The 12386-nt window shown below is 42.8% G+C and overlaps 1 protein-coding gene across 3 annotated transcripts in view; it reads left to right on the forward strand.

Moving 5' to 3' along the window:
* Positions 1–9801, forward strand: part of LSAMP (limbic system associated membrane protein) — a 1415745-nt gene extending 1405944 nt beyond the window's left edge. For all 3 annotated transcript variants that reach the window (XM_028726538.2, XM_028726537.2, XM_028726540.2), the window contains one exon: positions 8986–9801. In XM_028726538.2, coding sequence (XP_028582371.2) covers positions 8986–9083 — 98 coding nt within the window. In that variant the 3' untranslated portion in view covers positions 9084–9801. The remainder of the gene's footprint in view (positions 1–8985) is intronic.
* The last annotated feature ends 2585 nt before the right edge of the window (positions 9802–12386 follow it).

Consider the following 12386-nt stretch of genomic DNA (forward strand, 5'->3'; position numbering starts at 1 on the left):
ATTTCTGCCATTGTTTAAAACAGCCACTATTCCTTCTCAGTGTCGCTGCTTGTCGCTGCTTTACTCAAACCTTTTCACTCCTGGTACAATCAGCGGCGGAGGAAGCCGCTCGGGGACCCATAGGGACGGGGTGAGCACCCCACAGGGGTGGGGCGCACCACAGGGCCTCCAGAGTCTGCCTGCCTCCTCCCACTCAGCCGCCCTACAGCTGGGGGGGGCAGTGGATGGACCATTTTGGCAGCGCTGAGCCTGCGTGTGCCCAAGCCACTGCGTCTCTCCCAGGAGACGTGTGGCTCAGGCACGCTGCGGGCCCCGCAGTGAGTGCCGCCTGCCATTTTGTCACTCCCCTCAGTGATGACACCCAGGGTGGCCCCCTTACCCACCGCAAGCCCCTTCCTCCGACCCTGGGCACAGTGTGCTGTCTTTACATGAAGTTCCTGGTTCAATTTTATAATTAGAACATGTATATACATCCAATATCCATCATTTAATCTTCTCTAATTGAGCAAGCTAACAGATGGGCTTGTTCTTAAGAGTCTATTCATCTTAAAAATACAGAGACATATAGCTACAGAATTAGGAGGGCTGTAGAATAGGGAAGGGCATGGAAATGGGGTGGTCGCTGTGCAAGAGGGAGGTTTAGAAAAAGGAGGCAGGAAAAGTGTGGTGAAGATGAAAATGTGGTGTCTTGGCAAAGGAGCCGTAAAATAGAGAGGAGAAGGCAAGGCAATGGGAGTGGTTTGTGTGCAATAGGTAACTGAGAAAAGAAGGGAGGAGGAAAGAGAAAGAAGGAGTGAGCAGGGAATACAAAGCAGGGTTGTAAACAAGGAGGGAAGGAAGTATGGGAATTGGGTGAAGATGAAATGAGGGGGTATGAAATGGGCTGCAGAATAGGAGGTGTGGCTTCATATTTGGGCAGAAGGTGAAAAGGGTGCTTAGTAATTACAATGTGTGGTAGGGGGAGATGCAGGAGGTTACTATGGGTTGCAGAACAGGAGGTGGGAGAAGAAGGCACAGACATGGTAAAAATGGGTGAAATGGGGCTGTAGAATAGAAGAGAGAAAGCTGGGGTGATTTCTTGTTTGGTCAGACAAGTAAATTGCATTGTGGAGGGTTTGGTGCGGGGTTGACAAGTGGAGTGGACAGGGTGGGAAATCCCCATACACACACACAACGTATGGCAGCATTGCCATAACTGTATTACAGTATAAGATACCAAAGACTTGCAAGATGGTAGGCTCTGTCCTGGGTAGCTTGCATTGGAGTTGTGTTTCTTATTTCAAAATTCTATTTGAACCAGAGCTGGCTATTGACGGAAATTTGAACAGATGCTGACATAATTTCTAGGAAGCCTCGCAGAACTATTCATGCATCCATTCTGGGACACTGATTCATGCTGCTCCTATAGAAACTGTATTTCATGCTGTTGCTTTTTTGTTTTCCACACAGTTTCTTAAGCTTTTTGCTATTTCTCCTTCAAGAAGATATGACTCATGTTAAGTACAAGAGCTATGGGTTGAGGGCTAAAGCTGTGTGAGTGGAAGACTTACATTTGAAAACTAATAACTTGATTTCTTGTAATATTTTATGGTAAAGTAGGGCTTAAATCAGATTTGGGTTAATTATTAGACCACTGGAATGATGACTGACTGCTAGGGCAGCTTACTGTAGACTTAGGCCCCATCTGCATTATACATTCCCAGGGCAGTTTAACAATCAAGTCCTCTTACCATGGAACTCTGGGAAATGTAGTTCTGTGAAGGGAATAGGGGTCTCCCTAACAAACCAGGAGCCATGACTGTTTAATGTAGTATAATACTGCTTTAAAGGTATAATGCAGATGGGATTTCCGTGCTGCTCAGGTATGCAAGTACTCAGTTGATGTATTCAGCATCAAAATAACACTCCATATTATTTTCCCATTTAATCCAGATGTACCATTTCGAAACAAAAATGTGGTAAATTAAAAAACAACACAGAAACAATAACTCCAGATTAAATAGGGGGTTTGGAGAGAATGAGATGACATTTTGACGAGGATGGTGCCATGTGGATGTTGGGGGCGGGGGAGTTGCATTTATAAGTAGCATCCACAGTTCTGCCCCGCGGAAATGCCCTAAATCTTCTTGACTCAGTACTAACTCCAATAAGCCATGAAAGCGTTGGAAAGCAAAAGTGTACTTAAAGAAAGTGAGAAGTCAGAGAGAGAGAGAGAGAAATATCCATTCTATACATATTGTATATTTCTTGAATATTCAAATAGATTTCCTAATGTTTATCTTAAGGATGCCAGCTCAGTTGGTGGAATGCTTAATAATGTCGAAATAATGTTAATAATCTCAGCATGTGTACACTTGCAATATATATTGTTTGAAAATTGTTCATACTGTTTTAGTCTTGCAGGACAAATAGGTCCAAGAATTCAGAGCCTGCTTGTATCATATTGAATGCAGAAAGGGGCTACTTAAGCACACCACAAGGGAATTGGTTGTTACGTATTTACTTGTGGGGGGGGGGAGTATCATAACCTGCAGCACTATCCCATTCATCACCAGTTTACGTGTATAATTCAGAAGTGGTCATGCTTGCATCTGTGACTCAGAAGTGGTCGGTGTAGCAGCAAGGGTATGGCAGCATCACTCAGCTGAGTTCTAAACACTGAATGTTGCTGATGGTGCTTGAGATGGGGAGCAGCGAGACACTGGAACTTAGTGCAATGGGGGTACACTGCAAGCATGGTGGCAGTTATGTTGGATAAGCTCCACAGCCATGCAACACCACTCTGAGCTCCTAATTGCCTCCCACTCTGAGGAACTAGCAGCGATGCTCAGTGTTTGGAGAACTGGTGAGCAACGCTGCTCTACCTGCACTGTCCCACCAACTGCTGCTGCTGTGACTTTAGCATCTCAGAAGAAAATTTAGTTTGCCCTGTTCCTAAGCAGAGTGTAGAAGGCCCTAACTCTCCACATGAAGATGGCAGAAAAGATACGAAATACTAAGCAGCTGTGTCAGGATATATATATATATATATATATATATATATATATTTGCTTTCGTAGATTTTCACGGGTACAGGAATGCAGGTTTTGGTGTCCTCGGGTATCTTCCCGTGTAAAAGTTGGGGTGTCTAGGCGACGTTTCGACGAGGTCTCACTCGTCATCTTCAGGCTGGTGCTTTCGGCTTCTTGTTATTGGAACAGAGCAGGATCTCAGTGTTTGAGTTCCTATAAATACTGTTGAGGAGGTGTGGCCTCCTATGTTCTGGGCAGAGAGGAAGTTCCCAGGCTAGTGTGCCTTTTCTTCTTTTGTTCCTTAATTGCTTGAGGGATATCTTGAGTGATTTCTTGAGTGATATCCTGAGTACCACTTAGGTGGGTCATTAGGTGTGGATTAGTTGCTAAAGCCTTTGTGTCTTGACCTCTTGAACTTTGTGAAGAGTTTTTCTGAGAAGATGGGTGTACTACATTTAGTTGTGCTCTGGCTTGGCTTCGTGTATAGGGGCGAGCTGTGGTTTTGTGGCCTGTGCCAGCCAGATCTGTGTAGGGATTGCAGGGGGGTGCAGCATCCGGAGGTGCCACCATGGTTTGGCTACTGGATGGTGTCTGTAATTTATCTGTGGAGAGGGTCTGGGTTTGGGTCTGGTGTGGTTGATTGGTGATGGCGTTCTGTGTGCCTCTGGATCTGGTGTCAGTTTTTGTGGGGAGGGCTAATTTCCAGATGTCTGGCAAGCGGGATGTGTCGTCACGCTTGTTCATGTTGTGAGGGTGTTTCTCTATCTCGATGGCTTCCATGATTATTCTCTTGTGGTGATGTTCCATGTTAGAGAGCAATTTGGAATCTGCAAAATTAATTTCGTGTCCTGTTTCTTTCATGTGTTGGAAGAGAGAGGAAGTTTTTTCTTCTTTTTTGACGGCATTCTTGTGTTCTGCGATACGTGCATTTATTCGTCTGTTTGTTTGTCCAATGTACGTGGCTGGGCAGACTTTGCAGGGTATTTCATAGACCCCTTGGTTTTCCAACTGGATTTTATCCTTGGGGTTTCTGAGGATATTGGCTATTTTTTGGTTGGCGCAAAAGGCTGTTTTGATATTGTGTTTATGGAGGATTTTGCTAATTTTATCTGTAGTGCCCTTGATATAAGGAAGGAGGGCCATGCCATTGTTTTCTTCTGTGTCTTGGTTTTTGGGGGGTGTTTCTTTTTGGATTAGCTTCGTAACCCTGTTTTGCTGGTATCCATTGGCAATTAACACATTTGAGAGATTCTGTAACTCAGTTGTCAAGTGGTCTTTGTCAGCCAGGCGTTTGGTTCTGGAGATGAGAGTCTTGGCTACGGAGTTTATTTGTGCAGGGTGGTGGTGTGATTGTGCATGTAAGTAGCGGTTGGTGTGTGTTTTTTTCCGGTAGATAGTGTGTCCTAGGGAGCCATCAGGTTTTTTGTAGATTAGGACGTCAAGAAAGGGAAGTTGGTTGTTGGCTTCTATTTCCATAGTGAATTGTATTTTGGGGTGTAGGCTGTTGAGATATGTGAGGAAGCTGTCCAGTTTTTCCTTCCCGTGTGGCCAAATTACAAAGGTGTCGTCAACATATCTGAGCCAAAGTTTGGGTTTGTGTTCCACAAAACCACAGCTCGCCCCTATACACGAAGCCAAGCCAGAGCACAACTAAATGTAGTACACCCATCTTCTCAGAAAAACTCTTCACAAAGTTCAAGAGGTCAAGACACAAAGGCTTTAGCAACTAATCCACACCTAATGACCCACCTAAGTGGTACTCAGGATATCACTCAAGAAATCACTCAAGATATCCCTCAAGCAATTAAGGAACAAAAGAAGAAAAGGCACACTAGCCTGGGAACTTCCTCTCTGCCCAGAACATAGGAGGCCACACCTCCTCAACAGTATTTATAGGAACTCAAACACTGAGATCCTGCTCTGTTCCAGTAACAAGAAGCCGAAAGCACCAGCCTGAAGATGACGAGTGAGACCTCGTCGAAACGTCGCCTAGACACCCCAACTTTTACACGGGAAGATACCCGAGGACACCAAAACATATATATATATATATATATATATATATATATATTCAAAAGCTAGTGTAGTACATTAACCAATTCACACTGTAAAATCATCTCAAGGCATTTCTGATTCATAGGATCTTTGATACCATATTTTGTTGAAGATGCCAAAATGGACAAAGCATATAGAAAGATCCCTGCAAGATCAGACCAATGGCCTGTCTAATCCAGCATCCTATTCTCACAGTGGCACCGTAAACAGAAGTGTGTTGATCCCAAGGCATAGTCTAAGGGCACATTGCCAAAGCTCAGCAGTTTGGGGCTTGGTCAGTGTCTATATGGGAGACCTCCTAGAAACATCTTGTATACTCCACTGAGTTCTATGATGGCTAATGAAATTTAAATGTGCATACACACAGTCTGCTATTCAGCAAATACTATATTATTAATAATGTTAATTCGAGGACTGATGACACCATACAATATCCACCACACAACAAATACTAGCATACGTGTCAACTGCCCCAGAAAAAAATGGGACATGCCATTTTTTTTCCTGTGAAAGCACAGCAGCCATTGGGGGTTACTTCCCCTAGCACAATTTTGGGACAAGATTCCACCTCCAAAAAATGTTTCTTTTCAGGTCTGTGGTCTTGCGTGGTGCCCTAAAACACGTTTCTTTGAATGCCATGCCTGAAAAAAACCCTTTTCTGAGTCTGTTATCTCTCTATAATACCAGAAGTCCAATTCCTACCTTGTGTAGAATAGACCTCCTGATAAGACTATATCTGTAGGAGGGCCTCACCTGCAGAACTCAGACATCAATAAGGTATATAAGGGATGAGGCAATATTTCACGTATCCTAGTCCCAAACTGTAAAGGGCCTTATGCACCAAAACCAGCTTCTTGACCTTAGCCTGATAGCTAATTGTGCGGTGGCGTTGCATTTTTTCAGTCATCCTCTCCTGCGAAAAAAGGGAGTGGGGCAATTTGCTGTGTTGAGTTGTCACTGTTGTCAAGGTGTAGCAGCATTCCCTGTCCAACAGTAGAATTCTCTGTAGTAGAATTCACATAACTAGGATTTTGATCCAGATGTATATGTGTGCAGCAGCTAAGACAGTGCTCCTATTCTTGTGAGTTTATCAGCAATCTTACTGATCAGCTGTTTTGTGAGGAGGGGGCAGGAGGGGGTTTAATTCAGTCCTCTGCTCCTCCACCCAAATACTTGATCAATAACAAATATCCTTTTTTTTCTGAGCAGAGCTTCTTGCATATAGCCTTGGAAGTTAGACCAGGGAAGAGCACTTCATAGAGCATTTGTTTGGCTCCAATTTCTCTAGCTAGCAAGAGATAAACTAGATAGGAGTCTTCAGAATAGCCGAGGTTCAGGTTGGAGCAAATGATTCTATTGTATTTACATAATGCAGAATGCAACGTTGACTGACTCACAGGCATATATTGCAGGGTCTACAGAACTGCCACTACAGGGAATACCAAACGGAATCTCTGCCTGGAGATCATTCCGGGCAGGAGAGTAGCAAATGAGAAGCTGAATGAAAGGACGTCCCTCGTGTTAGCAGTTAATAGTCCTGTTGCGATTCTGCATTTTTTGTTGCTGTGGCAGTGAGCGCCTTCCGTTTCCCCCACCCTTGTAAAAATCAAAGCTTTGCTGGCATTCCTGTTGCTCCTCCCCATAGGGCTTGCCCTGCAGGAGCACAAACGTTACATTGAAATAATTCCCCTTCCCGATTACCAGATAAATAATTATGCAACCTCCCCTGGGACTGAAGGCATTTGCTGATTGGTTCCATGTTTTATTGATTAGAGTGCTGTGATGAATCTGCCCCGGAGGAGCCAGCGTCTGGCTGTAAGCAGACGGTCGTCAATGTGCAGAATTATAACGAGTCCTGGCATTCAAGGGCCACCACACACGGGGAGAGCAAACAGGTGGACCACACTGCATCCCAAGGAAGGGAGGAGGGAACAAAAGCTCAAAGAGAGAGGCACTGCTCAGTCTCTCCCTCTGCCCCCCACATGACTTTCTGACAGGAAATGGGGACCAGTCCTTAAAGGGAGGCTGATAACATTTCCAGTAGCTTGTGATCCATTCCTTAGTGGGAGAAACAGTCAGTTACCAGCAAAAACAGATATCAATCCCAACTCCACCTTCTTCAACTCAGTGTGATGCGGGAGGCGGATTGCTGTTTGTTCCAATTCCACAGTAAAGAGTGTGCTTTCCAGCAGAAAGCTGTGGGGCAAACTGATCATAGCTGTGCTTTCTAACCACAAGCAAGACAAGATGAAGTGTGGATGAACCCTAATTCGCATGATAATGAAACTTATATGAGGAAAACATTTTCATCTATAAATCCTTTGAATAGCTTGTATCCTACATACTGCAATGACCCCCTACTCTCCTGTGCTCCGGATCAGGGCCTTAACCACACCATCCATGACTTACGGGGAGTTGAGGGATTTCTTAGTAGCTGTCACACAACACTGACTGAGTACAAACAAATGAATCTGAGGTTTGCCCTCCCATCTCAAAGTAACTTGGTTGTGTCTATCTTCTAGGTTGTGTGTATCATATTTGGCATGTAAGATAGATAGATAGATAGATAGATAGATAGATAGATAGATAGATGATAGATAGATAGATAGATGATAGATAGATAGATAGATAGATAGATAGATAGATAGATAGATAGATAGAAAGAAGATAGATAGATGATAGATAGATAGATAGATAGATAGATAGATAGATAGATAGATAGATGATAGATAGATAGATGATAGATAGATAGATAGATGATGATGATGATAATAGATAGATAGATAGATAGATAGATAGATAGATAGATAGATAGATAGATAGATGATAGATAGATGATAGATGACAGATAGATGACAGATAGATGACAGATAGATAGATAGATAGATGATAGATAGATGATAGATAGATAGATAGATAGATAGATAGATAGATAGATAGATATAGATAGATGATAGATGATAGATGATAGATAGATGATAGATAGATAGATAGTAGGTGGGTAGATTAGATAGCCTTATGCTTTAAAAAGCAACATATTGTTGTACTTTTCCTAAAATCCTTGCCAGGCAGGCTATTCAGTGTGTGTGTGTGTGTGTGTGTGTGTGTGTGTGTGTGTGTGCAGTGGTACCTCAGTTTTCAAACGTCTCCATTGACAAACATTTCGTTTTTTGAAAGCCATAAACCCGGAAGTAAATGCTTCGGTTTTCAAACATGCTTCGGAAGTCGAACATGCCACTCAGCTTCCATGTTGAGTTTTCCGTACTGAGTATTCCGTATTGAGTTTTTGTTTTTCAAATGTTTCATAACTCAAACGGTCTTCTGGCATGGATTACATTCGAAAACTGAGGTACCACTGTATATATGTGGATACAAATCTGAACTCAAAATATTGAGGGGTTGGACTCCAAAAGGAGATAATGGACAGGATTCACTTAACAAGCCCCGTTGGCAGAAGCCCTGCGCAAGGACTTCCGTTTTTGTGATGCAGTTCTCCAGTCCCCAGTTGGTCTGAGAACCCCTGGAACATTATGTGTGGAAAGAAGAGGGGGGTTGTTCTGTCTGGCAAGCGACAATGCATATGCAAATGGAATATTTGTCATGTCAAATTCCACCCAATGGCATTTCTCTCTCCTTCGTATATCTACTCATCTCTGGAATTGGTTATAAGGCATTTTTGGGTTGCCTTGGGTAAGTTAAAGTGACTAACAAATTTAATAAACAATAATAAATAATAAGAGCAACACATCTTAACTACTCCCATTCTGATTTCTCCTGGCAGGAGACACAAAAAATACAGGGACAGGGGAGACGGACTTTATCTGCTAGAGTGTGGTTTTTCCTTTGTATTTCTCTTCTTGTATAGTTTGTATGTAATCCCCCACCCCCTATTTTTTGTCTTCTTTCTCTCGTCCCATAGGACCTGGTACAGGGATAGCAGGCAATGGATCAATGTGTCTGGCCGTACCACTGTGGCTCTTGGCAGCTTCCATGCTCTGCCTACTCAGCAAATGTTAATAACATCCGAATTTTAAAAAAAGGAAAAAAAAATATAAAAAACCCAGCAACAACAAGAACAACAACACACAAAGCAAAACAAAAATATGTGTCATACAGGAGACAGAGCAAGAGAGAGAGCGAGAGAGAGAGAGAGAACGGGGGAAGGACAGTTTCTTTCACAATTTTATGTGTGTACCGCAACAAAGGGGGAAAATTTCAGTGAAGAAGATTCAGCAACATTTATTCCAACAAACTGTCAAGTCACTGACCACCCAGGAGTAAGGAAGCCTAGATGGATCATTCTATGGAGACTGGATCCTGCCAAGGATGCCAAGATGCTGTAAAAAAGAAATATCAACAATGAAATTATTGTTATTCTCTCCATTCCCTCATATCATTTCCTTCCTTCCTTCCTTCCTTCCTTCCTTCCTTCCTTCCTTCCTTCCTTCCTTCCTTCCTTCCTGGAAAGAGATGGCCTTTGCTTTGGTGTTGATAGTCACAACATTTTGATTGGCATGCTCATTTCTTAAACTGATACTTAACCTTTTCAGATTTCCAGCAAACAGTGATGCAAATTTCTGTAGCATACTGGTGTCCCATGAAGAAACTCCATGTGGTCCTTTGTTTGCTGCTTCCCCTATTAAGCTCTCCCATATTTTCCTTTGTACCGTAAGCCCACAATGTTTTGATTATGCCGAAACATACCAACATTACTCATCTGCCCTCTTGTTCTTAACAGGCCTCGCTTTCTCTCATAAGTGTGTGTGTGTTCACAGATGGGCAGGCATGGGTGTATCTATGTGCGTGTCTCTCTCTCAAAAGCATGCAAAGGGGGCAGCCCCTGTGTACATAAGCTCATCATGCTGTAGATAATGACTTGCTGTGTACATGAGTTCAAACATTAGCTTGGTGTGAACGCAGGGGAGCAAGGACATGAGCAAAGTCTTCCCCAGCAAAATTTTGCCTCAACTTCTTTTTGTGATCCCAGTTTTGAGGAGCTGATCCTTAGCCTTCTCCTGTTCTCCAGCTGAATTCATCATGGTAGCTTTCAAATGGAACACATATATTGTCCTTGTTTAACTCTTCAGTTTGCTTTTATCAGAGCAGGACTGGCGAGCCTCCAAGGCCATAGATAGCCAAGTCCCAAAGAGGCTGCTGAATGAATTATATGAAGATTTGAGATGGCCTTTGCCAAAGGTGTCAAAGTCTGGAATGAGACTTTGATGGCCTTTGCCAAAGGTGTCAAAGTCTGGAATGAGAGAAGGTTGAATGAGATTAGATCTATTACATCTCACAATGTGGACAAATGTTTGGTAAATTTATTGTAATTGCACAGCCCATTGTCCCGAAGGCTTGTTCTGTCCACTGCCCTCAGGCAAGGCAGCATCAGGATCTGAGCTGAATGGCTTGGTCAAGGCCAAGCAGGCTCTGTGCATAAAAGACCAGTGGTCTGGAGTCAAAGAAATGAGGGAAATGAACAGAAGCCAGGAGGTTCATCAGAAGGTCCAGGAAGCCAGAGAGATTAACTTCAGGACAAAGAGAAGAGTTCCTGAAGAAAGACTGCTGCAACCTGCAGATCAGAGTTTCCCAAATTTGGGTCTCCAGCTGCTGTTGGACTACAACTCCCATTATCCCTAGCTAGCAGAACCAGTGGTCAGGGTAGATGGGAACTGTAGTCTGAAAACAGCTAGAGATCCAAGTTTGGGAAACCCTGCTGTAGATAGTCAACAAACGATTTTGCACCAGCCACTGCTACTTACAGCATGTGTAGCTTGGCTACACAAAGCCCTAGCATTGCTCTATCCCTTGGTCTTTATCCTCCAGCCTTTTTGCTATGCTTAATTTGCACTGGTGGGCATCTTTTCTGTGTGTGAACTGAAATAGACGGGGTCAAAGTCAGGTGACTGACCCTGGAACTGGGAGATCTCAGACTTCATAGGATGACTAGAGGAAAACCAATAGAGTGACCCTCTCTCCATTAGGGATTTTATCTCACAATGGTTCTAAAATTATTAATTTTGTGGTTAGTAACCATTATGACCCCTGATACTGATCAGCTTTCCATTCTTTTTCCCCTCTGATTAGAAATCTCAGGAGGGTGCACTGTACTCAACACTCAGCAATACATAGCCATTCTAGAAAGCCAACTTTCTTATGACTATGGTAAAAACAAATAGAAATCTGCCAGAAAGAACAAAGTATTTCTAACACTACCATCATTTTGACTTTATACCCTTCAAATAACCAGAAATACACTCAGAAAGTTTCTATGGTTTGGAACTTAGGAAAGCCATCTCCCAAAACCTGAGCAGAGGTCTCCTTGCAAAAGGAAGTTTAAAAAAGGTTTGACAGGCAACTACTATCCGCTTGATTTTTTTAGTGTAAACTTTTTCTCTTTTATTTTTTACTGTGCTTGGCTCTTGGCATTCCTACCACAGAAGTAATCCAAGTGCAGGAGATTAATTGGACGCTCATTATAAATTGCAGATGGAGATGGAGAAGAGATTGTGTGTCTCAAGCCAGGTCACTAAGAGGGGTCTGTGCATCCCTGGTGTGAGTTGGAACCTTATCTTTCAGTAATTGAGTCACCTTTGTTTATTTCAGTACTTTACTTGCACTGGTTTGTCATTGAAAATTGGGCAGATATGAAACTAACAGTTGCCTGTAATTCCCATTCCTGATGCCAAATATCTTAGAAAGGGCAAGCTTAACTACTTATGAATTCCTGGCCCAAAGAGGCTGCCTGTAATTTTTAGAAATTGCAAGTGTAACTGGCAGCAAGAATATAACATGAACATAATATGCCCATGTCGTGTGTTGATTAAAGGAAAACAAGTGCCCTTCATAGCTTATTGTCAAACCCATGGTAAAAGTACCAGCCTTTTGCCTCAGCCACAGATTTGGTTAGACCTCACAAGTGCAATCCAGTTGCATGACCTCAGTTTATCCATAAAAGGGGTGGGTTCTGAAAAACAACACTAAGATTGATATAAATGCTTCTTTCTCTTTGGGGAATTGTAGATTCCTCATCTACAAGGATGCAGTGGGAGGGATGCAGGAGCTGCATAAGGGAAATCTACTCTTCTAAATTGCCCAGTTCCACATCCATAGTTTTCATTCCACTGAATTGCTAAGTAACAAATATCTCCTTTTCTCAATCATTTCAAATCAGTATAACTAAACTGTGCCATCAGCAGTTGTAAAAGCTGAGTGGTTCTAACCTGTAATGCAGTTCCTGTATTAGCAAAAGTGGTCATTTACGGTTTGGAAATACAGATGTAAAGTGTGTGTGTGTGTGTGTGTGTGTGTGTGTGTGTGTGT

This window comes from Podarcis muralis, chromosome 4, assembly GCF_964188315.1.
Source record: "Podarcis muralis chromosome 4, rPodMur119.hap1.1, whole genome shotgun sequence".
In the NCBI taxonomy this organism is placed as follows: domain Eukaryota; kingdom Metazoa; phylum Chordata; class Lepidosauria; order Squamata; family Lacertidae; genus Podarcis; species Podarcis muralis.